Genomic DNA, 23,913 nt, shown 5'->3' with positions numbered 1-23,913 from the left:
ACCCTGACGGTCTAACAGGATGCTAAGAGGGAATACATGAGAAAGAGCAATGTTAGCAATGGCTAACTGTAAAAAAACAAACCTATGCAAATATAAATACAAGTGTGTAGTCAGAAGTTATTTTTTTACACCATGTCCACATTGTGTCCTCAGCTAGATTAACTCAAGGGCAGGGGTTATTTTATACTCTTTGTTTAATTCACCAGTCCCAACAATGTCTCACACATACTGCAGGCAAAAAGAAACCTGGTGATCGGCTAAAAGTGGGTTTGGCAATGATGGGAATGGGTGGTTCAAAAGTCCTGTTACTAACAGGATCCTTGCTGGCTATTGGTGATGCTCAGTTGGGCAGCTTTTGCTTTGGGTATCTAAGGGTGATGTAGTAGGGACACAGAGCTAGACTCAGGCTCAGAAAGACCTGCCTTCAAGTTCCCTCAGACATAACCTTGGGCAAGGCAACTTTCTAAGAGAAGCCTCACTGGGAACCCCTAGCACAGATGAAATCACAGGTTACCTCAAAAAAAAAATCTGGGGCAACATTTGGTTATATCACACAGGAAACAATCCTCTTTTTTCCCATGTCAAATAAAGAGAGGGCAGACTGGAGACAAAGTTTATATCTGTGCGTTCTCTGGGAGGGTATATTGCCCTAACTATTTTAATTTTTTAAAAACAATTTCATTCTCATCTCTGCTCCTTTCTGATGAACTGTCGCCAGAAGAGTTTCTCAAATGACTTGTTTCCAGATGGCCTCATCTGTTCTCAGAATTCTAGACTGGAGCCTAAGAATCCTTGCTGGGTATGCACAAAGGTGTTTGCTTGATGAGGACAGGCAGCTGATGGAATAAATGGAAAGAAGGAAAAAAAAAAAGCAAGAGACACCAAATGTAAGAAAAGGTTTGGGAAGTCAGAATGTGCCTTCCATGTGCCAAACAGAATAGGAGGAGAATGTTCACTTAAAACAAAAGTTACCAACTTTATCAGAGAAAGACTGTGAAATGAGAGAATTTAAAAAGGATATACTCTGTCAAGGAGAATCATCTTAAAATTGGGTCAACAGGGAGTTGTCTTCTGAAAAAAATGAGCCTTGTTTGGTGACTACTTTTGAGCTAGAACACAGAAGAAGAGAATTCCTTGACCAAGTCCTCCATCTGAAGAAAGCACTCTGCATCCCCTCTTCCCTCCACCATGGGTCCAAACTCAACTTATTTCTAGTTATTTAAAAGGTCACTTTTCAACTCCTATTTCAAGGGAGAAAAGACATTATGAAACCAATACTGAGAAGGCTTACTGCAGTTGGGGGATAAGCTGAGGAACCAGTTCCTAAAGAGGCTGTTTTGCAAATAGACTGAGCACGGCTTCATATCACCATCATGTAAACAGGAATGAAAATCTTTGGAGAGGAGACTGTGCGGCCATGGGAGTTGTCTCAAACTTGCTCTCTATTGAGCTCAACTATCAGCTGCCATGTCTTAAAGCCTTGTTGAATTTCTCTAGTAAAAGATTTTCTGTATCTTTAAACTTAGGGCCATTTGTGAGAGTCTGCAAAGAGGATCATGTATAAGTTGGAGTTAAAAAAATAAACCTGTCAAAGTAGCCCCCCCCCCCCAAGTACTAATGAAGACAAATGATCAATTTTTCTTTACAAAGTACTGGACAAAAGGAAACCACTGAGAGTGAAAAAGGTCTACTGGGGGATTACTTCATTAGGATTAAATCTGTGCACTAAGAGAAATCTCGCTCCCCTAACTGCCAGTATTAGTTGCAAAGATGCTGATACTGGGTTGTCTTCTGCCCCGCTCCAAGTTCTAGGGGATTCAGAGGAAGAAGCACTTGAGACAGCGGGTCCAGTCCCAGCACGGATGCAAGCTAACTATATGATCAACGGGAAGCAAGTCCAGATCTGTTTCTCTACCCGTCAAATCAAGGAGTTGTACTGGATTGTTTTCATTATACATGGTCCTTGTAAGCTCTAAAATCCTATTATTTTTCAAGGAAAAAAAAGATCCTGCTTCTAGTCATAAGGACCCTTGAGATGCCTGAAATCTTTAGACTGCTGAGAAAGACTTTAGGGGAGTGGGAAGGAGTGTTTTGCAGCAGGGAGACATATTCCAGCAATGAAGCTTTCAATCTATCTGGCAGCTTTCAATCGATCTGCTGAGAGTGAATCAAGTTCTAAGGAGGGAGGAGAACCCTGAAATTGCTTTGTCTTCTGAATTTGGGTTAGCCAGATTCAAACAACTTGTAGCTGTCAGGAGGCTAAAGATTTCTTTTATTTTTGGACTTTGCAACACTAATTCTTAATAAGATCATGGCCAGGAATGCCAAGTGACTGATAGATGGAGAAATTGCAGAACATCTTTCTCTCTCTTCTCCACTAGTGCAGATGAATTTTCCTTCTCGATCCATTTGTAACATTTTGGTTTTCAGCTCCTGGCCAGAAAGTAACTGTGTTCTGCTTTGCAGCTCACCATTTGTTAGGACTGCTGATCTTAATGATATTTTGTTAGCTATAAAACAGTTTGTAATGACAGAGCAATGAATCTTGGAAGACAGTACAATTGAGGGATATGCTTCTCAAAGTTAACTGTTTTGGATCATCCATACAGTGAGGCTTGAGAACCCTAGCAAGACGTTAACATAGCATCTGTATACAAACCAATCAAAGCTGGTCAAGGGCATTTACTTTATTTACAAACCACCCTTCCCCCAAAGCCAACTCATACAGCACTGCTCTAGCCTCACTCCTCAGATGGATCTGGGATCTCATTGGTATGTATACCTCCTCTCTCAATGATGCAGATCACAGTTTCATTCCAGTCTCTTTAATGAAGCCCAAATCCAAATCTAGTCCATTTGCCGACAAAAGCGTCTAGATCTTAGTGTTAATAGTATTTTTGGAGGGCAACCAAGGAAATAATCATTCAAGGGGGAAAAAAGAGAAAAGCCCCACCCAGTTAAGTGCAACTACTGCACTGTCGGACCTCTCTGCAAGCTCCTGCTCACGGCTACATGACCCCAACTCAGAGCCAAAGAGCTGCATCCTGTTTTCCTTTAGAACGCTGCATTCATTCACTAATGAGGGTGACACTCACCACTGCAGGTGGAAGATGTTGGTAGTTGTCATGGTTCTGGGCTCTAATTAAGAAGATCTATTTCAAGTCAGATACAGATGTGGTTGATCTGGCTCTGCCCTCCCTTACCTTCCTCATCTATTAATACACATGAATATGCACTAAATTAACATTTTTTTTTTTGCCACCAGTGGGACCTGTTGCTCCATAGCACTGTGTTAATTATCCATAGAACAAAAGCAGTTTTCCAATATGGAGTTGGAAGGGAGGCAAGAAAAAAGAAGGAGGTTGAAGAAAAGAGAAAAGGGGAGAAAGGGAGCTGGAGAATACCTTTTATTTCAGAGGCTTCTCCCATGTAAGGGCTAGGCAAAGATATGTTTTTTTCCAATCTTTATTTCCCAGAGAAACGTACAACTTGCAACTGACAATCCAGCAAAGTAACACAGACAATTAAGACAAAGGAGTTCGTGGACAATTGAAATCTTAACTCTGTTAAAAGGTTAGTAGTGTACCCAAGCAGAGCAAAGAGAAGAGATGAAAAACTTCAAGATGGAGTTGTGCTTAATCTATTATCTATTATCCTACCCAGACTGAGAAAATATCTTCATATTTAACAAGCTAAAAAACCTAAGAGAAACATCAGCAAATAAAATGTTTGAATATATTCACCTACACACCTGACATTTCACATTAGTTTCATCAAAAAACAAAAACAAAACAACACCAACCCCCTGCCCAAAAACAATGAACTGGTAGGGTCCCTTTCTTAAGAATTTTGAATTCTCCAGGTCTCCAGATTACTTATCTAGAGATATTGCTTCGGCACAGTTTCCAATGGAATCAAAAAAAGTAAAACTAGTAATATCCTAGTAAATCCTGTGACATTAGGAATCTAACATTGCCTCTCCAATTAGGGAAGGGGAAGAAATATTTTAGCAAGCAAACCATAGCACTAAGAAGTTTTGATTTTCATGGCTCTCATACTTAAAATTTAAGGTCCACTCCGGGAAAAGATCCTGGAATTATACTTGGCATCATCTTTCAGAAGACATGCTTGGGGCTGCCCTACCCTTCTTTAGCCTGGCCTTGCTGCTTCTGACCAGCTCAGAAAACAGGTTGATGGGATTCAACGTGGGAGGTTTAAGGTGATAAAAGAAATGCCCACAATCACTTCTTGGGAATCTAGTGGCTGTCTTGATTTACAAAGAGATCAGTAGCAACATAAAAATGGGCCTTTCAAACTAGTCACAGTCTTATGTTAAGGCTTTTAAAAATGAGGATAAAAAAGATTTTTAGTTATACTCAAATATAGCACTACTTATTTTGAGAGAGGAAAACCAAAATCTTAGGAAGAAATTTAAGATCTCTGGACATGTATTTCAGCTTGTCTTCTGAAAGAAGGGCTACTTTATGGAGGCAGGAAAGATGATGGCCATGTTGAAGTATGCCAGTAAGATAAAAGGCAAAAGAGACCAGAGCTCCACAGGGGCTCTCACCCAAACCTCCTTTATTCCAGCTACTGACGCAAATACAGCTGTCCTGCTAACTCCATAAAGAACAAGGATCGCTGGTTTTCTCATGCACAGCCTCAGTGGCAGAGTGCTAAGAAGGAAACCAACAGGAGTGCCAGGGCATTACAAATGCCCCATTGAGAAATCCAGCCCGTTGCGTCATTTCCAGAGGCACACAAGTCTTTCAAACAGGCTGACTGTGCCCCCAAATTACATGCTTCTTTGCAGTTAGCCTATGGCATCCTCCCAGCAGGGGACACCTGGAGAAGATCGTTGCAAGCCAAAGCATCTTGGGAGGAAAAAAATGAGTATAAAACTAACAGCTATGGTCAGGTGTTCACCTCTGCCACCCTCTGAAAGACTTCTACTAGCTGGCTCCCCACTGTCCTGGGTTGGCTTGTAACACTTCAGACTAGTCGCAATTCAGAGAGCCTGTCCTTGGAGATGGGCTGGCAGCACATATTTTAATGGTTACTCTATTCAACCACTTCAGAGCACATGCTGAAACTCACTAGCTTTTAAAAATGCGTAAAATTCCAATCACAACAAGCTTCTAATAATCAGAGGGAATGTTCCACCAGGTCATACAAACCAACAAGTGGACCCACGAATTCCATAAACCTCCAAGGTATAAGAGATGAGGGGCCGAATTTTTCTTTTAAGCTGGGGCCAAGCCTGACTGGATTATCACAGCCAGTGATCCAAGAACTAAAAGGCAGTGAGTCTGGGAAAGTGATAACTTCTGGATACTGCACCTTAAATGAAGCAAAGGCTCAAGAGATGAAAAGCTCTAATTATCACTTTGTTTGAAATGGAGTTAAATTAGAGATGAGGTTTTTACTTCACTTCTTCTTTCCCTTCAGAGGACCTTATTAAGGAGCCCTATCTCAGTTCAAGCAGAGTAAGCTTTACTCCCCCCAGTTCTACTTATAAACCTCAGACCTTCCTGCCCTACATTATTTCAGTAATCTCATGGGCAGGCTGTCAAGCTGGGCTGGGCCAGGGTTTGGGGCTGCAGATAAATGCCCACTAGGGCTTCTGAGAAACCTCCCAGTTCTTACCCCTAGTGACCTAGTTAGAAGCTGAACATGCTACCTCTGAGATGGAAAGCACCGCCTTCCTCAGAGGGTCTAGGTTAAAAATTTGGATGATTTACAGGCAAAGAATGATTATCCTAAACTTTACATATACTCCCATAATGGAATTTCAGGAAGGCCCTCATAAGAATTGAAGCATGTATACAGACCCTGCTTAGACACGATCATCTGGCCACAACTTAATGAAAAAAATTACAGAAACTTTTCAGATGATAATTTCTCAAACACCAGCAAAGAGGTAGTATGGATCCACAAAATGTGACAGGGGAGAAAATGGTCATTTCATATAGTGCCAGGTCACTAAAGTAAGGATGGTTAATTTCCATTTATGCCAGATGAGACCAGAAAGAAGAAAGAGACACACACGTGTGTGTGTGTGTATGTGTGTGTGTATGCTCATGTGAGAGCACTCGTGCATGCTCCAATGCTCCCTCACAATCAGTGCTTACCAAATGGCCAACATCAGTGGCATTTTCTTTCTTTTGTACTGATATCTTTTCATATCACCTTTTGGTCCCAAATAATCATACCCGCCCCCCATCATCTAGCCATTTCTTGTAATGACAATGAAAGACAGAAAAGTGATTTCAGCAAAACCCACACACACCAACTATGTGATGGTACATGCAATCAACAGTCCATATTCAGATTCCTCCATTTTGCAAAGGAGGAATTCTTTTCCACTTCTAAGAGGCTATTTAAAAGACAAACTAAGGAAAATTAAATACAGCCAAAGTGTTGAAACAGGAAAGCTGAGTCCATAAACATTTAGTCCCATTTTGGAGTCCCATTTCCATAATTCACTGATGAATAACAGAGAACAGTCAATTGACAGCCCATAAGACTCTTTAGAAAATGCTCCCAAAATCCTTTCTAAAAAGTAAGACTAGCTCCTCAAAATGAAAAAATGACTGGCACAAAGCTCAGTCTTTGAATAAAGATAATTGAACTACCTTCTGATTGATTCAGTGAAGGTAGGAATGAGGAACAGCCCCCCCCCCCCAAGTCTTTATAGGTCTCTGGGCTAGTGAAAGGAAAAACAACAGGAGTCCTGAGTAGCCTACTTTTATAACAGAAGAACTTATTTAAACAACTCTCATTGAAGTTTTGTGCTGTTCATTAGCCTCCCTGCTGCCCTGAGTTCTTTCTAGTCATAAATGCAGAACCTAGATAAGAGAAAGGTGATACTCCATATCCCTCTGGGATCACAGCAGTGTGGAGGCCTGGAAGTGGGCGATGCTGACACAAATGGGGCTCCAACTGGAAATCCAACTTGCCTGAGATTCAGAGAGGATTTTCCCCCAGTCTGGCCTGGAGGTAAAGTGATGTCTTTGGGCCACTGTGAAATTCAAACCCCATAGTCATCTCTAGCTTGCTAGAGCTTATTTCAAAAAGTGCCTCATGCTGAGCTGCCATCAGTGGCAAAGACTGAAGCTGGGTTCGTTCAGACTCGATGTTTCTCCTCATCCTGCTGTTATTCTATTTATCTTTTGTCCTCTCAAGACATTTCCTGAGAGACAGTCTGTGCAATTTGTAAAAAAGCATGGGAAGGGCAAAAAATTAAACACCAAAGCTACTGACACAGAGGAAAGCAAACATAATGAGGCAGACAGGAACGGCTGTATGCTTGTGTTAACAAAGGTACTATCTACTTGGAATGACCCAGACATCATTTCTGTTCCCCAAACAATGTACAGAAGAGATGGGCCAGCTCTGGGCTCTCAAGCAGTTCAGTGGGAAACTGCAATAAGAATCGAAAAGGAAAATTTGAAGCAGTTCTTTGGATGAGGCAGTGAAGTTACTCATTAACTTCCACCAATAACAGGTCCCAGACAAATCTTGGTTTGTCTTTGCAAGGTGTACTTGTGGTACCTAGAGTCTTATGGTGAATTGAACCCTACTGAATGAAAACAGCCTGAATACACTTTTTTGGGGTGATATTGTTTCTTCTTCTATCAATTTCTTTCTTTCTTTTTCTTCTATCAATTTCTATCCTAACCCTCATTCCTTTAACTTTTGACATACCTACTATTTCCAAAATCTGAATCACCATTTTTCCCCCTCCATTGAACTTTAGGACTGACCTTAAGATCATAGGATAAAGATTTCAGTACTTAAAAAGGGGAAGGCAGAAGAGAGAGTCATTCTCTTGTTCTTCTGAACTGTTCTGAGATTATGGGCAGAGAAGTCAGCTAATGACCTGTGCGGTGTGTCCTGGGCATGGTGACAAGTCCCTTTTTCAGATGTAGTCTAGGACTTAAACTGAATACAATGTCCTCCTCTTTCTGGACGCTGCCAGAGGGACAGACATACTCCGGTTATGTCTCTGGGGAGATGAGGGTTATGAAGAGGTAACTTCTAAGGGTCTTTCACTGGGCATCAAGGGAGACAGCCTTTGCTAAGTATTCCTTAGGGCATTTAAGCCAAAGGGAGTAGGTGTATTTCTGCTAGGGCAATTCAAAAACTCTGGCATCTTAAGGATGAAAACATTTCTAGGAGCCCAAGGTGTGTCAACGTATCATGTATCATCATATCCCAAACCAACCCCTTCCACCTGGGCCGCCTGCTTTTACTATACATCTAAGGAATGTGTGTGTGTGTGTGTGTGTGTGTGTGTGTGTGTGTGTGTGTGTGTGTGTGTGTGTGTGTGTGTTGGGGGCGGAACCAGCAAGATGGGTTTCACCAAAGAATCAGACCTGGAAGGAACTTCACCAGCCATCTGGTCTGACCTAAATCTAACGACCCCCACCCCCTACTGACAAGTAAGTGGTCTCTTTCAAAAGCAAACATTTGGCTTTCTCTCTTTTCTACCACTTTGTCACTCTAGGGGCAAAACCAGACCTTGCTACAGGACAGCTTTACTGGTAGCTAACACATCCGCTAGGGATCAAATCAGGCTATGTTCTACAGAAAACCTGTAAGCAAATGTATATTCTCTAGTCTACATACCAACGGTTCCTAACCTGGTATCCACTTATCCACTGAAGGGGCTGGTAAACTTGGATGGGAAAAAAAACCTGTCACTTTAATACAGTCGTTTTCCTTTGTAAGCCTATGTATTTTATTAATTTAAAACCACTCTGAGGAGTCCGTAGGTGTCAGACACCGAAGTGGCCCAGGACCCAAGAAAGGGTAAGAAACTCTCTTCCACACTTTCTCCATCTACTGGCATATCTAACATTCACAAGTTAGTTCACCACAGCTCATAATCAGCTCTTCCTTCTAGTTTACCTAGGTTTAAATGAGTCAGCTGACTCGAAGTAATTTCCAAAGCAAGCTGTTAATTACTCGTTTTATAAATCAAATTGCAGCAATTAAAATCTTCCTCCTTAAACCAAGAGCCTCCAGGTACAAGGACAAATACAAGGAATACCTTCCCACTTGGCTCTTTCATGCCACACATGGACATTTAAGACTGTGGCTAATACATGTGGGAGTTCATCCTTTCCAGAGGGGGTGGGGAGTGGTGAATTTAGGCAACATTAAAAAGGTCATGTTCATCTTCAGAATTCTCTGCCAGAAAAGTGGAAAGAACAAGAAACAAACATGTCCATCATCCTGCATTTGTCTTTACTAAGATACAGCATCTGGATCTAAGTGAAATAGCGATTCGCTAGCCATTATTCAGATGCAGAGAGATGTTAAATTATTATTGGGAGGATTAGAGGAGGTAGAGGACAAAACAGAGGAAGGAAAATGAGTGACATGTCTATATCCATTTGAATTTTATACATAATTTTATTTTCATTCTGAGCTTACTATAAATCAGTATCTTTCATTCAATAAACAAGTGACTACTAGAACCACTTTTTAGTGCAAATGAGACAATTTATTAGAAATTTCTCTGATTAGGATATATATACATATAAATAAAAATTAAAAAATCCTTCTGTGAAACTTTAAACTTTGACTGGGGCTTAAAATAGATGTATGAGAACCATAGCTCTAGAATCCACAAGTATGACTGAAAAAACTGTACACCATTACATGTTTGTAAAAACCAAAGTGTGGGCAGCTAGGTGGCACAGTGGACAAAGTGCTGGGCCTGAGATCAGGAAGATTCATCTTTCTGAGTTCAAATTCAAATCTGGCCTCAGATATTCACTAGCTGTATGACCCTGGGCAGGTCACTTAACCTCTGTTGCCTTAATACACTGGAGAAGGAAATGGCAAATCACTCCAGTATCTTTGCCAAGAAAACCCCATGGACAGTATAAGCCAAGGAGTCACAAAAATCTGGACAGGACTGAACAACAACATGGTAACAACTTTTTGAATTTTACTGAGTTTCTTCAGGTACCATGATAAATGTTGTATTTCAGGAAAATACTGTCCTCTTTTTCAAGCTGAGCCTTCTTTTCTTACCTTCAACGATTCCTAAACCATTTAGAGTATAAAAATTTTGGCAAATATACAACTAAATATACAACTAAAACAAATCTTTAGTCTTTAAGATTTTTTTATGTGGGCTAATCACCCCAAGCCTCTGAAATGAAGTTTCCCACAAAAGTATCTTTTGTAGAGAAAATTATCCATAGGTATTTAAATAAATTTTAGAAGTACCTATCTAAATTTAAGTTAAATATTGACTTAACCATGACCAGCTTAAAGTTTGAATGGAACACTTACAACAATAAAAACATACACATCTCACTGCAATACAACAAAAGTAAAGAAAAAGGTTTGTTCACTTATAGCTTAGAAACATTCTACTGCTCAAAAGCAGGAGGGTTTTTAAAAGGTCAGAAGTGCCACTGGCAGGACAACCAACAGCACACCCTGAACAACTTCTACCTCAAAATCAGTCCCTTCTAATTTCTCAATCCTGCTAAGAGGACTCCTCGGCCATGGCATTACACCAGGAGCTGCTGAGCAGTTCATGGACCTGACAAAACCAAGAAAAAACCATCCTCCTAGCTAATCATCAGGACGCTCTGCATGCCAGTTAAAGGTGGCAGTTTTCCACTTCACGTGAGAAACTTCTCTTGCTGTGACTCGCTTTAAATAATATGCAAAACTCCAAGGCAAGCTCAGTTTTGCCCGTTCAGTACAGACTTTTTTCAATCCCCATTCTTCGAAAACCTCATTTTGGAACCCGCTGCCAATACCATCGAGAGGAAACCCAGCCAACAATTCCAAATATAACATGCGGAGGCAAATGCTGCAGAAATCCGTCTGACGGGAAGCAAGCATGCTGAGTGAGGTAAGGTAGATGACTGCTCAATGGGACAGTCTCAGTTCCCATTTCTGTTTGGGGCTATGAGCTTGGTAAGAGGAAATCACAATGTTTTCCACCAAATTCATTAGTCATGCCCTACAATGTTCACTTGGCTATGAGGTGATCATACCCATTTTAATCAGAAAAACGGCCCAGTAAACTCAGCTCAGGCTCAGTCAGTCTAACTTCAAACCCATCTTAGGGGCTAATCACTGTGTGACTGGCATTTTCAGAAAGTACAACTTGAGGCCCGTTCAAGGGACATTTAAAAAAGATCTTCCAGCTCGCCTAACACAGACTTGGTATCCCTCCCCACTACTCTGAATAATTGATGTACCAGTTAAACTCAGATAAATGATCCAACTGTCACCTAAGCAAGTGCTTACACATTATTTCCTGAACTCTTATTGTTCAGTAACATCACAAGAAGCACCTCTACCACTCTGTTCTTTCACAGACTCACAGAAAAAGATCCAGAAAGAAACAGGTGGCCTAGCCTAATTGAGAGAAAAATCACTGTTCTTCCCACAGAAGAAAACAGGCCAGAGAAAACAGTCAGCCTGCCTGATCATTTCCTTCTTGTAGCTACTGGTTAAAAATCTCATGGTTCTGTGCAGTATCATGATCCCAGAATTTAAACTGTGCCTCGATTTGTTTTGGAGAGACTTTACAAGGTCCTTTGCACAGTTAAGCAGACCAGGTATCCTAGAGACTTAGAAGACTAGTCTTGGAGAGCCCTGAATAAAGATCCATGCATGGTAGCAAAGCACTTTGCCTTCAAGGATTTGCAAAACTCCAGCTACACACCAATGCATTCTGGGAGGAGGAGGATGAAGTAGTCATTGTTATGTTTATCAAAGTAAATACTGCAATGCCAAGTTGAAGAAAAAGTCTGCCCAAGTCAACATTGTTTCCAAACAACTCATACAGATCAGTGGAACCTGAACCCCAAAAGGAGTCATGCATGATCATGATGAGTCAATTTTTTTTAAAAGCAGGAAATTCTCCAAGAAGACCAACTACGGCACATGAATTAGTCGATGGATTACTGTCAGACTAGCAGCACAGGGAGGAGGAAGAAATGGAGGAAGAATGTGGTGATAATGAGACCCGTCTATAGGATGAGGGTTATCAAGAATTCCTATCTGAAAATAAAGCTTCCAGCCTTCCCACCAATATCAAAAGGCACTGTTCTCCAAAATCATAAGAGACATAAATTAGGCTGCCCTACATCCACATAAACAATAGGGTGTTTTATAATTTAAACATTAACTTGGGTTGTCAGTGGTACATTCAGTTCCATCATCTTTAAGAAGAGAGGGAAACACATGCCCCACCTTACTTAGCCATAATCTCAGCTTGCCAATGACTGCTAACAATCTCATTCACCGAGGGAAAAAAATGATTTTGATTCACTGAAATCAAATATAGACAAACCAGAATTTCACTACAGCTAGAGTGAAAACAATTGTTACAGTTTGACAAGATTTAGTCTCAACTGATGAATTTAAAAATTCAGGGGTCAGGTTTTTACCCTTTCCAACCCAATTCATGCTGTACAGTGCCCAAGGTTTCCAAGGGCAGTTCCAATTTTATTAAACAGATGAGACTAAAGAGCGTGTGGGCCTTAATAAACAGCCAAATTCTGCGAAGAAGCCATTACACTCAGCTAACACCAACTACATTCAAGAGTAAAACATGAACCTACTGCTGCAAACTGATGTCCACAACCCTGCTCCAATATGACACCTACCAAACAGTTACAATCTGAAACAAGAGTAACTGAAAGTTAAGCGTCAATTCACATAAAATACCTCAGCTATAGAAATTCCAGAGCACTAAAATAGAGCCAAGAGACAGACTCCAAGAGTTTTCCTCCAGGTGTATTACACGTTACAGGAAGTATACACTGAAAAGCACGGATCTCCTCCTTTACAGTATTAGTCATTTCACCATAAAATTTTTCAATGCTACCAGCAAAGATTCCTACAGGACCAAAACATTTCTACGCCAGCAATACCGCAAGCTGGGGTGCAGTGCACTCTTGGACAAAACTATCTTGGGAACAGTAATGGGCCTCTTCCTACACAACTTCTGACCACAACCTTAATTTCCTTACTATCAGTAATCAGTCTAATAAGTAGTTCAAACCCCTACAATTAGCACAAATACAGAGTATGCAGTATTAAATTCCATCCCAAACCGGGGGTACAATGTGAATGAAGCTGGAGAAGAGAGCTTAGGCAGAATCTCTACAGGCTGAAAAGCGAGGTACAAGAGGCAGCCCCAAGAAGGGAGAGGTAAGAAGGAGCCCCCCCCCTCCAGCAAGGTTTGCTTTCTCTCCCTGTCCTCTAGCCAGTCCAGCTGCACCGCCGCCAGCCCGGGTCAACTGTTGCTGCAGGAAAGGCCAAGCCTGAGATGCAATCTGGGCTCCCGAGGCGGCCGAGGCCTTTCGGGAGGGGAGGGGATTTCTCGGGGCGGAAGCTCAAGTTTAAACGCCTCTGGGCAGAGCGGCGCAGGAGGCGGCGGCCGGCGCCCTTCCTCGGGGTGGGCGGGCAGGACAGGGGGCCGGGGCCGGGGCCGGCGCCGGCCCGGCCTCCGCTGCGCTCCCCTCCCCCGGCGGGAGGGCGCACGATTCCGCCCCGGCCGCCAAGGATTTCCGAGCCCCAGGCCGACCAAGGCGGGCCCGCCGCCGCCGCGAGACGCGCAATGGGCGCCCGGGGGTAGCTCTAATTGCGGGCCGGGGCCCCCGGCCAGGGTTGCCTAAGAGGCTTGGGGCGGGGCGCGGAGGCGGCCGGGGCTCGGCCTCCCGGGGCCGCCGCCGCGCCGGCAAATCCTCTCTGCAGCCAAAATGGCGCTGAGAATAAAAATATAATTTAGAGGCCGCCGGTCGCCATGTTGTAAACAGAGGCAGGGGCCGGCCGGGCGAGCCCGCTCCGCTCCCCTCCCCTCCCCACCCCTCCCCTCCCCTCCGGCCCGCTCCGCTCCGGCGGCGGCGGAGGCGGCGGCAGCAGCAGCAGGGGCGGCAGGAGCAGGAGGAGGAGGAGGAGGAGCAGCAGCAGCAGCAGGGCCAGGGCGGCGGGCGGGAGGCGGCGGCTCCGGCTCCCGTTATTCGCGGCGGGGGCGCGGCGGACCTACCAGCACTGGAGGTGGAAGGCGGCCGGGCAGTGGTCGCAGCAGAGCAGGTCCCCGCCCTCCTTGCAGCTATCGCAGCTGTCGTGGTTGGTGGCCCTGCCGCTCCTGCGCGGCTCCTTCTCGGGCTTGCGGCTCCTCTTCTCCCCTTCTTCGCTCTTGGGGGGGGCCAGCAGAGCTTGGATTTGCTGCGCACACGGACAAACGGGGCGTGCGTGGGGGGCCCTGCGCGGGCCCCGGCCCCCCGCCCGCCGCCCTCTCCCGCTTTGTCCTGCTCGGTGCCATCCTGCCTGCGCCCCAGGCTCTGGAGCCCCGGACTGCCCACCGAGGAGGACGGGCTCTGCGAGCGGGAGGACCGGGGCCGGGGGGGGATGGGGAGGCGGCGGGCGGACAGCGCGCTCCACTTCCTTGTATGGACACGGGGCAGGCCCTCCGAGGCCCCGGACCCGGACCGGAGGCGGACTGAGGGAGGGGAGTGGGAAGCGGCCGGTAAGGCACAAAGGGGCCGCAGAGGCGGCGCCGGGGAGGCACCCCGAGGCCACGGGATGGGGCGGGCATCCGAGCAGGGAGCTCGGATCGGGGGCGCCGAGGGCCAGGGGCTGCTGCAGAGCCTCCCGGCCGGCCGGCTCGGCCCCCCCATCAGGCCAAGAAGGGTCCAGGGGTGAGAAGCCGGGCTCCGGCCCCCTCCCCCATCCCGCCAGGCGCTCCCGGAGCGGGGCTGCTTTGTAGACCGGGGAGCCCAGACTCCCCGGCCTGCCTGCCCAAAGGGGAGGGGTCCGAGAGGGCTGCTCTTACCTCCATCAGCCCCCCCGACGTGTCCAGGTCGTACACGATCGTCTTGGTCTCCATTTTCTCCCACATTCATCCACCTCCCGGGCTGGGCGCGCTCCGCTCGGCCCCCCCCCGACCCCGAGGGGAGGGGGTGTGTGGGGGGAGGGGGCGCTCCTGACCCTCCCTCTCGCCCCAAGGGCCCGGCCTCCTCGCCCCCCCCAGCCCCAGCCCCCGGCCCCCGCGGGGCCCCCGGGGCGGCACCGTCCTCCCCTCGGGCCGTGAGGGGGGCGCGGCCCCTCAGTCCCGGGCCGGGCTGCTGGCTGCACGGCGGCTCCGGGCTCCCGGGGGCTCGGGCCTCGGCGGGGCCTAGGCCCACAGGCTAGAGCCGGCGCTGGCGGCCGCCGGCTCGGCCGGGGAGGCTGGCGGGCGCTGCCATCCCGGGAGGGGGGGTCGGGGTCGGGAGGGGGGGGCGAGAGGTGAGCTGAGGTGGTGCTGTGTGAGGGGACTGGGGGGGAAGGGGGATGGGGGGGGTCCCCGGGCTCCGCCTCTCGCCGCCGCCGCCGTCTGCGTCCCCGCTGCCGCGCACTTGGCGCAAACTTACCGCGAGCGCCCGCAAAGCCGCCCGCGCAGGCGCTCCGGGCTCGCCGCTCGCCGCGCGCAACCGCACTGACAGCCGGCGGCCTCGCTCCCGCGCAGTCGCGCAGAGTGAGCGCCCCCCAGCGCGCAGCCGCGCTGGCAAACGCCGAGAGCGCTGACGCCCCTCCCACCCAATACCGCGCCGGCGCATTGAGACCCGAAGGACTTTCTTTCTGCGCAAGCGCGTTGGGGGCTCCCGAGGCTCACGGCGCAGCCGCTAGGAATAGAGGAAACCTTCAGCTGCCGGCGTCAGTGGGCTAGTTGCCCCCCGCGCAGGCGTGCTGAAAGCTCCAGCTCCGGGCCCCCACCCCCCCACCTCCTACCCCTGCCAAAGCCGCACCCGCTTCGTGCGCAGGCGTATTGTCGCCTCACGAGAGCGCGTTTCCTTTCGCCATCTTGGTAAGGGGAGCTCATACGGGCATATCCTCGGAGCTCTCCGACTTGGGTGAGCAGGGCACGACAAGCTCTGGTGCTGGCTGGGGTTGTTAGGCCGTCGGTAGGGTCGGAGTTTTTAGTGATGTTACTCGGTACCGTTTGGCTAGGCGCCAGCGCTGACGGCTGCGCTGGATCTGGCTACCATGTTTGTAAAGGGGGGAAAGGGACATTGGGACGGAAGAGGTGTTGCTAGGGGCACCGGCAGCCACGGCCGCAGCTAGATTCCTGACCCCTCCCTGCTCGAACAGTTAATCGGAGGACGAGGATCCCGGTATTTACGGGGAGGGGGGAGGCGGTGATAACGTTTCTCACTAGAGAGCTCCGTTTGCTCTTGCCTCTGGACGACAGTTCCCGGGAACTGCTTTTCAGTACTAGGCCAGGGGCGGAGAGCTCCTCCTCCACGTCAATAGCCGGAAGTATCTGCCTACAGAGGACTTGGATTCCCAACATGCAAAGCACCAGGTGCCCCCGGGCGTGCGGGGAAGTGCATTGCAGTCTGGGAACTGAAGTCTATTAGCATCGGCGTGCACTATGGGAGTTGTAGTCCGGGAGGCGGCGAGGAACGTTTTGCACAATACAGTACTGAAAGAGCGCTGAAATTAAGGAGGTACTCAGAGGGTTCGAATCCTGCCTCCGACACTAATAGTTGTGCTTGCCGACCAGCAGGCCCAGACTCGCCCAAGAAACCAGTCGTAAGCCGGGTATGATGATAGTGCACCATCTGCGTGCATCACAGGGTCGAGAGCAAAGCGCTTTGGAAGACTATGGTAACTCCCATTTGCACTGCACTTTAAGGTTTGTAAAGCGCTTTCCCCACAATCGCCATGCAAGGTGAGAGCGTTGTGCTGTAGAAATGGGAGCTGCCGTTAGTATAACAAACAACTACGTAAGAAGGTTGTAGGTCCGCTAGGAGCTGGAGTGCTGCATGCTGGGATTTGTAGTCTCTGAGAAGTAAGTGTTCCTTCCCGGTCAAGGATAGAGGTCCCCACCGGCGGTTCCCAATGAAGTCTATAGGTCAAGAGTGAGACCCAGAACGGGTTGTTGATTGTAAGCTGTGTCAGGCCCTTAACTGAGCATTGTTAACAAGTAGCTGGGTGCACTCCCCAAGGGAGGCAGGCGTATAGGTGTCTGAAGGCCATAGGGACTGTGTTGTCCACTATTATTTCACTTAGGGCTTGGGAACACTTTGGATTGGGAGTACAGACTGAGAAGAGTAAATAAAGGTCATGCCCAAGGGTGAGGGTCCACCGGAGGGTGGACACAGAGTCATAGAACATTAAATCTAGAAAGAATCTGAGAAGTTACCAGTCATACTGCTAGTTAGTGGCAGAGTTAGGACCAGCACTCAATTTTCCTGGCTCCTTTTTACAGCCTTATGAGTCAGGGTGGTGCAGTGGAAAGACTGATGAATTTGGAAGGAGAGGACCTGCATTCAAATCCTATTTCTGCCTTTTGTCACTTATGCTACATTGGGTCACATTAAGTCACTTAACCTCCTTTGGGCCACATTTTCCTCATCTATAAAATGAGGGGTTTGGATTAGATGATGTCAGGTCTTCCAGCTGGCAATCTAGGATCCAATGATTCTCCCCACTGGACTTCGTTGCTTCACTCTAACCAATTGCTAGTCCAGATTAGCACAAGTATGTGACCTTAGGTTCCAATCTCTCCTCTTTCAGTCAGGCTACTTATGTCAAGGGAAGGAGGTGGCCTGGTGACCTCTGGGAAGTCCTGCCTCCAGGAATCCACCTATGGGGGTTAAACAGCTTGTTCACTACTCCTCTCTGCTGCCCCTCCCTGTGCTGATTAAGATTGGTGAGCAAGCTCTTCCCAGAGTGGAGCAAAGAATGAGCCATATAGCCATGCTGGTGGTGGTGGGAGGGGGGAGAAGAGGCTGCCAGCTTCAATCTCTAAAAGTTGCCCACTTTTAAGGACTCTTCCACGGGCTCTCTGAGGTTGGGACCTCAAATGCCCTGGTGTCATTGGCTTTACTCCTGCCCCTGAGGGTTCAGCTGTGCTGCTGTGTCATCCCTATGGCACTAGCTTGGCAGGGGAGCTGGGGAGAGAGGGAGAAGAGGAACCCCTGGCACCATGCCCAGCTATCAAGGGTTTGTTTTGATCGACACCATCAGTTGCAGCCACAAGCAGGAACAGGAGGAGGGCTAATGAGGGAAATCAGGCTGTTCTGGTGACAGGTGGCAGGGAACCAGACTGCTCAGGAGACCTCCCACTCAGGTCAGGGAAGAAAGGAGTAGCCCCCAAGGGCAAAGGAGAGGGCCTTGGTGGGCCGGGTGAGAAGAAGCTCCCCCTTGGAAAGCCCCAGCCTTGGAAGCAGAAGCATGAGCCAGATCTAGCAGAATCCTTTGCAGGTGACCTCTTGTGGTTGATCAGGTAACTGCACCCTCTTAATAGGATTGAGGCCGTCTCCAGTTCCTTGGGGGATGGATGAGTGAGGGAGAGATCAGAGGATCCTAGATCTGTAGTTAGAAGGGTCCCCAGAGTTCATCCTAGTCCACCCCCCTCATTTTACAGAGGATGGAAGTTGAGGCCACTCAGCTAGTAAGCATCAAGATGGATCTGGTAGCTTGCATTGCACGCTTGAGAAAAAGGATACTCAGGATTCAGCAAGAATGGTGGAGCTCTGGCGAGGTGCTTGGGGGTGTGCCGAGCTTCTGTCCTGGGTCTGGCCTGTTGCCTCCAGAACAGTGCCAGTGGAAGGAAGGGTAGAACGGACTGGGTAAGCATCTGGGCTCCTGGACCAAAGGGAGTGCCCACCAGGGGAGAAGCCGGTCATCTCCCCCTACCCAGTGGGGAGGCTCTGGGTCTCAAAGCCTCGGTTTTGTGCATAATGGCCACTCAGTAAACATTTATTCATGTGATTTTAAAGAAGCCCGGGCTCCCTTTTTGTGTCTGCCTTTGCCCTCCCCCTAATACTCTTTCAACAAGTAAACACCATCCACCTGACTGCCAGCTTTGTTGAAAACACCTTTTTAATAAGGAAACAACAGAAATGAAAGATTGGTCTCTGGCTGGAGCCCAGACCCTAGATCCTATGTTACACTTTACACGTACGAAGCGGCTTACAACCAGTTCCTTGGGTCCCCCACTGGAGCAGGCTGGACCTCTGCCTCCAGTGCCAGTTTTCTGGGCTTTTGGACTGCCCATCTCCTGGATTTATTTGCCTCTATCCCTCCCCCCCCAAAAAAAAAATAAGGAAAGAAAAAATATTGGTGGATGGAAGAGAAAATTAAATCTTTGGAGTTGGGAAAGGTTGGGTTAGGAAAGAAGGATGTTTATAATAAACCAGCACATCAGGGGAAATATCACCTGTCCTCATCCCCTTCACACACACACACACACACACACACACACACACACACTCAATCTCTTCAGAGGGTGGGGCAGGCCAGGGAAGGATAGGGTTGTCCCCTTTGGTATGGATTACAATTCCCAGGAGAACCAGTCCTGGGTGGGTGGGACTCCCCAAACCCTTAGAGTCCCTGGGATTTATTCCTTTCCACCCTTCTGGCTTTTGGGAGAGAGGAGTGGTTGTCCTCTCCTTGGATAGGAGAGGGGGATTGGGGAAGCTTATTGAGGTGGGGGGGTCATTCCAGGGAGATCCAGAGAATAGACGTCCCCTAAGAAGGCAGAGCTAATTGCAGACATGAAACCTGGGTGGGCTCCTTCCTACCTCTTGGTCAGCCCCCATTCTTTGCCTGTGAAGAACACAGGGAGAGGTTGCTGCCACCCACCTGGCCTACCTGTAGCTCATTTGCTCGTGGTTTGAGAGCATAGAGACTGAATGGAAATGCTCTGACTTCCCAGTCCCCAAGATCCAAACCTGGTGATGGGGAGAGAGGCAGAAGGCTGTTCTTCCAGGGACCAGATAGTGCTTGAGCCTGGCTTGCCCAGAGGCAAATGCCCTCATAGGCTTAGAGGTGGGCCCAGAGCAGGCAGAAGTGCCCAGGCAGATGGGTGGTGGTGGACAGTGCAGGTGGGGGAAGGTGCAGCTCTGAAAGGGCTAGGGTAGAGTCTCTTTCCAGGTGGTATGTACAGGAGGTGGGTAGGGCAGCAGATAGTGTCAGGGAAGCTGCCGACCAGTTGGTAATGCCAGGCAGGGTAGGCTCCCCCAGACTGCCCCCTCTCCCTAAATGGAGACCTCATATTCCCTTGTCTCCTGCAAAGGAAAGAGACTGCTGGGAGTTGGAAACCACCCAGCAGACCCTGGCCCACCCCCACCCTCCTGGGGAAAGGGATCTTTGGGACAAAGTGGTTCCCCCTCAAGAAAAGATGCTTGTCTGGAGCCAGGGATGAGGACTGTTGGGTAGGTTCTGTTAGGGTACTTACTCCAATCTCATAAGTAGGATTATCAAAAGCAGATTCCACGGTGATGTGGTCATAGGGACGGGGCTGAGCCAGGGGCAGCTGCAGTGGACTTTTCCCTTGGACCCTGTGGGACAGAGGGATGGGTGAGTGTCATCACTGGGCCTCTGGAAGTGTCTTGAGGCCAACGGCAGTCACACTTACCTAGAGAAGTAGAGGTAAATGCCTCCCATCAGCAATGCCATCGCCACCAGAGGCAGGAAGATGGCAGCTGCCACGTGAGCGGCATCCAGAGAGTTTGTGGTAGTGGGGGCCTTGGCAACTGTAGGCACAAAGGATAGGGGCTTGGTGGCGGTGGTCCGTGAAAACCAGGCCTCTTGTCTCCTGATGTCTACCTCCTATCTTCACCACTCCCTTTTTTTCCATTCTTCATCTCTCTGGCTTTTGTTGTTGGCATCAGTGCCAGTCCCATTGCCTTCCCTGATGAGTGCCCTGGGCCCTCCTCTTCACCAAATCACTGTTTCTGGATGAGGTGGGTTAATAATGGACGGCTTCTTCCACTGTCTTCCTTCCACCCCCTTTTCTCTTCTCTTACTCCCTAGTTGCTACATGAGATTCCCTCCCCCACCAGTAACTAGCAAAGGCAAACTTTAAGTACCAGGGATGGCATAGACCTTAGACAAGAGTAATGTGTGTGTGTGTGTGTGTGTGTGTGTGTGTGTGTGTGTGTGTGTGTGTGTGTGTGTGTATAGAAACGAGGGAGTGGGGGCTCACCGTCCAAGCTGCGACCGCTGTAGAACTCCAGAGAGGCTGGAATGAGAATTGGGAGGGGAAAAAGGAAGAGAGATCAGTGATCTAGTTAGAGCCAAGAATGAGGAGATTTGGGGGACAGGCATAGGGTTCACCCAAATAGAGCCTGAATGGATTTTCCACTTGAATTGAGGCCAGTTAGGTTAGGGAAGGGCTGAAGGAGAAAAGGGCATGCCAGGGGGAACTCTGCCCATGAGGACATTTTCTGGAAGCAAGACACACATCGTCATGGGCTACTGATAATGAAGAGATTGTTCAGTGGGGACAAGGGGAGGGGAGGAGAGAGTCAGCCAAGAAGTGGGAATGGGAGGTGTGCTGAGAAGGCTCACCAGCCTTGCAGGTGGGTGGATGGTCACTCCACTGTGAAGGATGTCCGGGCACGCACTTGATGCTGGCCTCTCCCTGCAGCACGTAACCAGGGGCACAGGAGAAGTGGAGGGTGGCACCTGGTGGGTACAGCCGCTTCTCAGGGCTGCGGACACCATTTTCGGGGGTCCCAGGACCGTGACATGGCTTGTACTGTTCCACTGCAAAGGCAGCCAGAGTCCAGTGAGGGTACTGGGACTGAACACCTGTTGGCAGTAGCCTCATCTTTTTGCCAACCCAGCTACTGCTTCTAGGGTTTGGGGACAACACTCCCTCCCTTCTCGCACCAGGACTCCAGCTTCTTATCAAAGGGAGACCCCACTCTTTCTCCTTAGTTTGTCCCATACTCTGAATAGGGCATGTGTGTGGGTAGAGGGTAGGAGTGAGGGTAAACTAGCATACTCCTCCCTTAATCCCCCATTCCCTCCCATCCCCACACCCAGTGCCATCTTGGCACTTACGGAGGCATTTGGGGGCTCGGTCACTCCACTTGGGGCTGCCTGCCTGGCGATCATGGCAGCTGAGGATGGCACTGCCTGTCAGCACGTAACCCTTGTCACAGATATACTGCACGGTGGCACCCACCGGAAACTTGGGGCTGGAGATGAGCCGGCGGCTATGATCCACGTCCCCGGGGTCATGGCATGAAGTCACTGGAGGTTTGGGGGGGGGGCGCAGAACAAGCTGAGGCCGAGGCTGGGCATGGCCTGCATATATCTCCTGCCTGGTCCTGCCCTCCTCCTGCCCCATTCCCCAGACACACATGGGTACAGATTCCCAGACTAGCTCTATTTCCTTTCTGTCTTGACTTATTTTTGGGTACTTACAATGTAAATAAGGGCAGTTCTAGGCACTGTGATAGATAAAGCACAAAGGAATGAGACTGGAGACCAGATCCCAACTTGTAAAAGTCTTAAAATCCTGTTGAGGGGGAAGGGAATGAGATACCCACATAACAAGATAACTAGTGTAATGACTGGCATGAGTGGTAAAGCTGGTGTTTGTGGAGGGAGAGGGCAAGATCACTGAACTCATCAAAGAAGGCTTGTTGGGGGTGTGGGTGGGATTTGAAGTGGATGAATAGGATTTAGCCAAATGGAAAAGGGGTGGCATCCCAGGGAGGGGGCACAGCTTGAGCAAAGGTAGACAGGAGGAAATGAGCATGTCCTTTTGGGAGTCAGGGACGTAGCTCTTATGCTATCCCTTAGACCAGGGGTGGGTCTGGAGGCCACATGTGTCCTTCTAGGTCCTCGGGTGCGGCCCTCTGAGTCCAAGTTTTACAGAACAAATCCTTTTATTGAGGGGATTTGTTCTGTGAAGTTTGGATGCAGTCAAAGGGCCACACTTGAGGACCTAGAGGGCCACGTGTGGCCTTGAGACCCAAAGGTTCGCCACCCCTGCCTTAGACCCTTGTACCTGGCATTAGACTGGAAGCTTCTTGAGGGCAGGACTATCTTTTGCCTCTTTTTGCATCCCCAGTGCATAGCGAAATGCCTGGCACACTGCAGGTACTTAATAAATGCTTATTGATTGATAGATAGCATGGCTCTCCGATCCTTTCCCTCATGTCTTTGCTTTCCTCTGCCTCTACGTTTCTACCCCTTTGTATCTGCTTGACTGTTTCTGATCTGGGACCAGCTAAACGTGGGGGCGGGGAAGGGAAGCCCACTCACCCTTCTGACAGGTGGGCAGGTCTTCACTCCAGGTAAGATCCCATTGGCACATGAGGGTGTTGGCTCCAGTCACTTCGAAGCCAGGGTAGCACTGGAAGGTGACCACAGTGCCATGGACCAGCTCAGGTTGGGACGGGCTCTTCCAGCCATTGGGGATCTCGGGCAGCTCTGGGCACGTGTCGTTGCGGGGCACCTCTGGAGACACAAGCATGTCAGGGCTTGGGCCCATGGGGGAAGAAGGGACAACGAAGTGGTCACAGACTATCCCAGGCATCAATGCAGTCTGTAAGAGGCTTGGTGCCTCCTTCCTCTTTGCCCTCAAGGCTGCCCACGTGCCCCTCTTTATCCAGCCTTTGCCCTCTGTTGGCAACCTCTGCCAACTTCAGTGTTCTAGTGGCCTTCATACTTCTCCATCGCCTTTCCTTAGATTATCCAGAGTTGGAAGAGACCTCAGAAGCCATCTTAATCCAACCCCAACATTTTATAAATGGGAGACTGAGACCCAGGTGGGTTAAGTAACTTACCCAAAGTCACATAAATATTAAGCATTAGAGGTGGGATTTAAACCCAGATCATCTGACTGCAAAATCAGTATACTCTTTCCAATATACTGTACTGCCTCCATCTCTCTCATCTCCTCTTTCTTTCTTTCTTTCTTTCTTTCTTTCTTTCTTTCTTTCTTTCTTTCTTTCTTTCTTTCTTTCTTTCTTTCTTTCTTTCTTCCTTCCTTCCTTCCTTCTTTCCTTCCTTCCTTCCTTCCTTCCTTCCTTCCTTCCTTCCTTCCTTCCTTCCTTCCTTCCTTCCTTCCTTCTCTCTCTTTCTTTCTTTCTTCTCTTTTTCTCTTTCTCCCTTCCTCTCTCTCCTCTT

The 23,913-nt window shown here is 48.4% G+C and overlaps 2 protein-coding genes across 3 annotated transcripts in view; both read right to left on the bottom strand.

Moving 5' to 3' along the window:
• The window catches only part of PHF12 (PHD finger protein 12), a 33,273-nt gene extending 18,282 nt beyond the window's left edge, over positions 1 to 14,991 (bottom strand). Inside the window, exons 1-2 of the mRNA XM_020963365.2 lie at positions 14,828 to 14,991; positions 14,039 to 14,220 (exon numbers count right to left, since the gene is read on the bottom strand). Of these exons, the coding sequence (XP_020819024.1) occupies positions 14,039 to 14,220; positions 14,828 to 14,893 (248 nt within the window). The 5' untranslated portion in view covers positions 14,894 to 14,991. The remainder of the gene's footprint in view (positions 1 to 14,038; positions 14,221 to 14,827) is intronic.
• A 4,870-nt stretch (positions 14,992 to 19,861) lies between these two features.
• SEZ6 (seizure related 6 homolog) overlaps positions 19,862 to 23,913 on the bottom strand; it is a 38,744-nt gene continuing 34,692 nt past the window's right edge. The window contains exons 10-16 of one of the 2 annotated variants that reach the window (XM_078154794.1): positions 23,047 to 23,241; positions 21,835 to 22,026; positions 21,337 to 21,534; positions 20,972 to 21,007; positions 20,402 to 20,519; positions 20,222 to 20,324; positions 19,862 to 20,067 (exon numbers count right to left, since the gene is read on the bottom strand). In XM_078154794.1, coding sequence (XP_078010920.1) covers positions 20,035 to 20,067; positions 20,222 to 20,324; positions 20,402 to 20,519; positions 20,972 to 21,007; positions 21,337 to 21,534; positions 21,835 to 22,026; positions 23,047 to 23,241 — 875 coding nt within the window. In that variant the 3' untranslated portion in view covers positions 19,862 to 20,034. The remainder of the gene's footprint in view (positions 20,068 to 20,221; positions 20,325 to 20,401; positions 20,520 to 20,971; positions 21,008 to 21,336; positions 21,535 to 21,834; positions 22,027 to 23,046; positions 23,242 to 23,913) is intronic. The other variant, XM_020963219.2, reaches the window with a different exon arrangement.

This window comes from Phascolarctos cinereus, unplaced genomic scaffold, assembly GCF_003287225.1.
Source record: "Phascolarctos cinereus isolate Bilbo 61053 unplaced genomic scaffold, phaCin_HiC Scaffold_5;HRSCAF=322, whole genome shotgun sequence".
Taxonomy (NCBI): domain Eukaryota; kingdom Metazoa; phylum Chordata; class Mammalia; order Diprotodontia; family Phascolarctidae; genus Phascolarctos; species Phascolarctos cinereus.
Note: the sequence above shows the minus strand (reverse complement) of the source record. Positions and strands in the feature narration are given on the sequence as shown.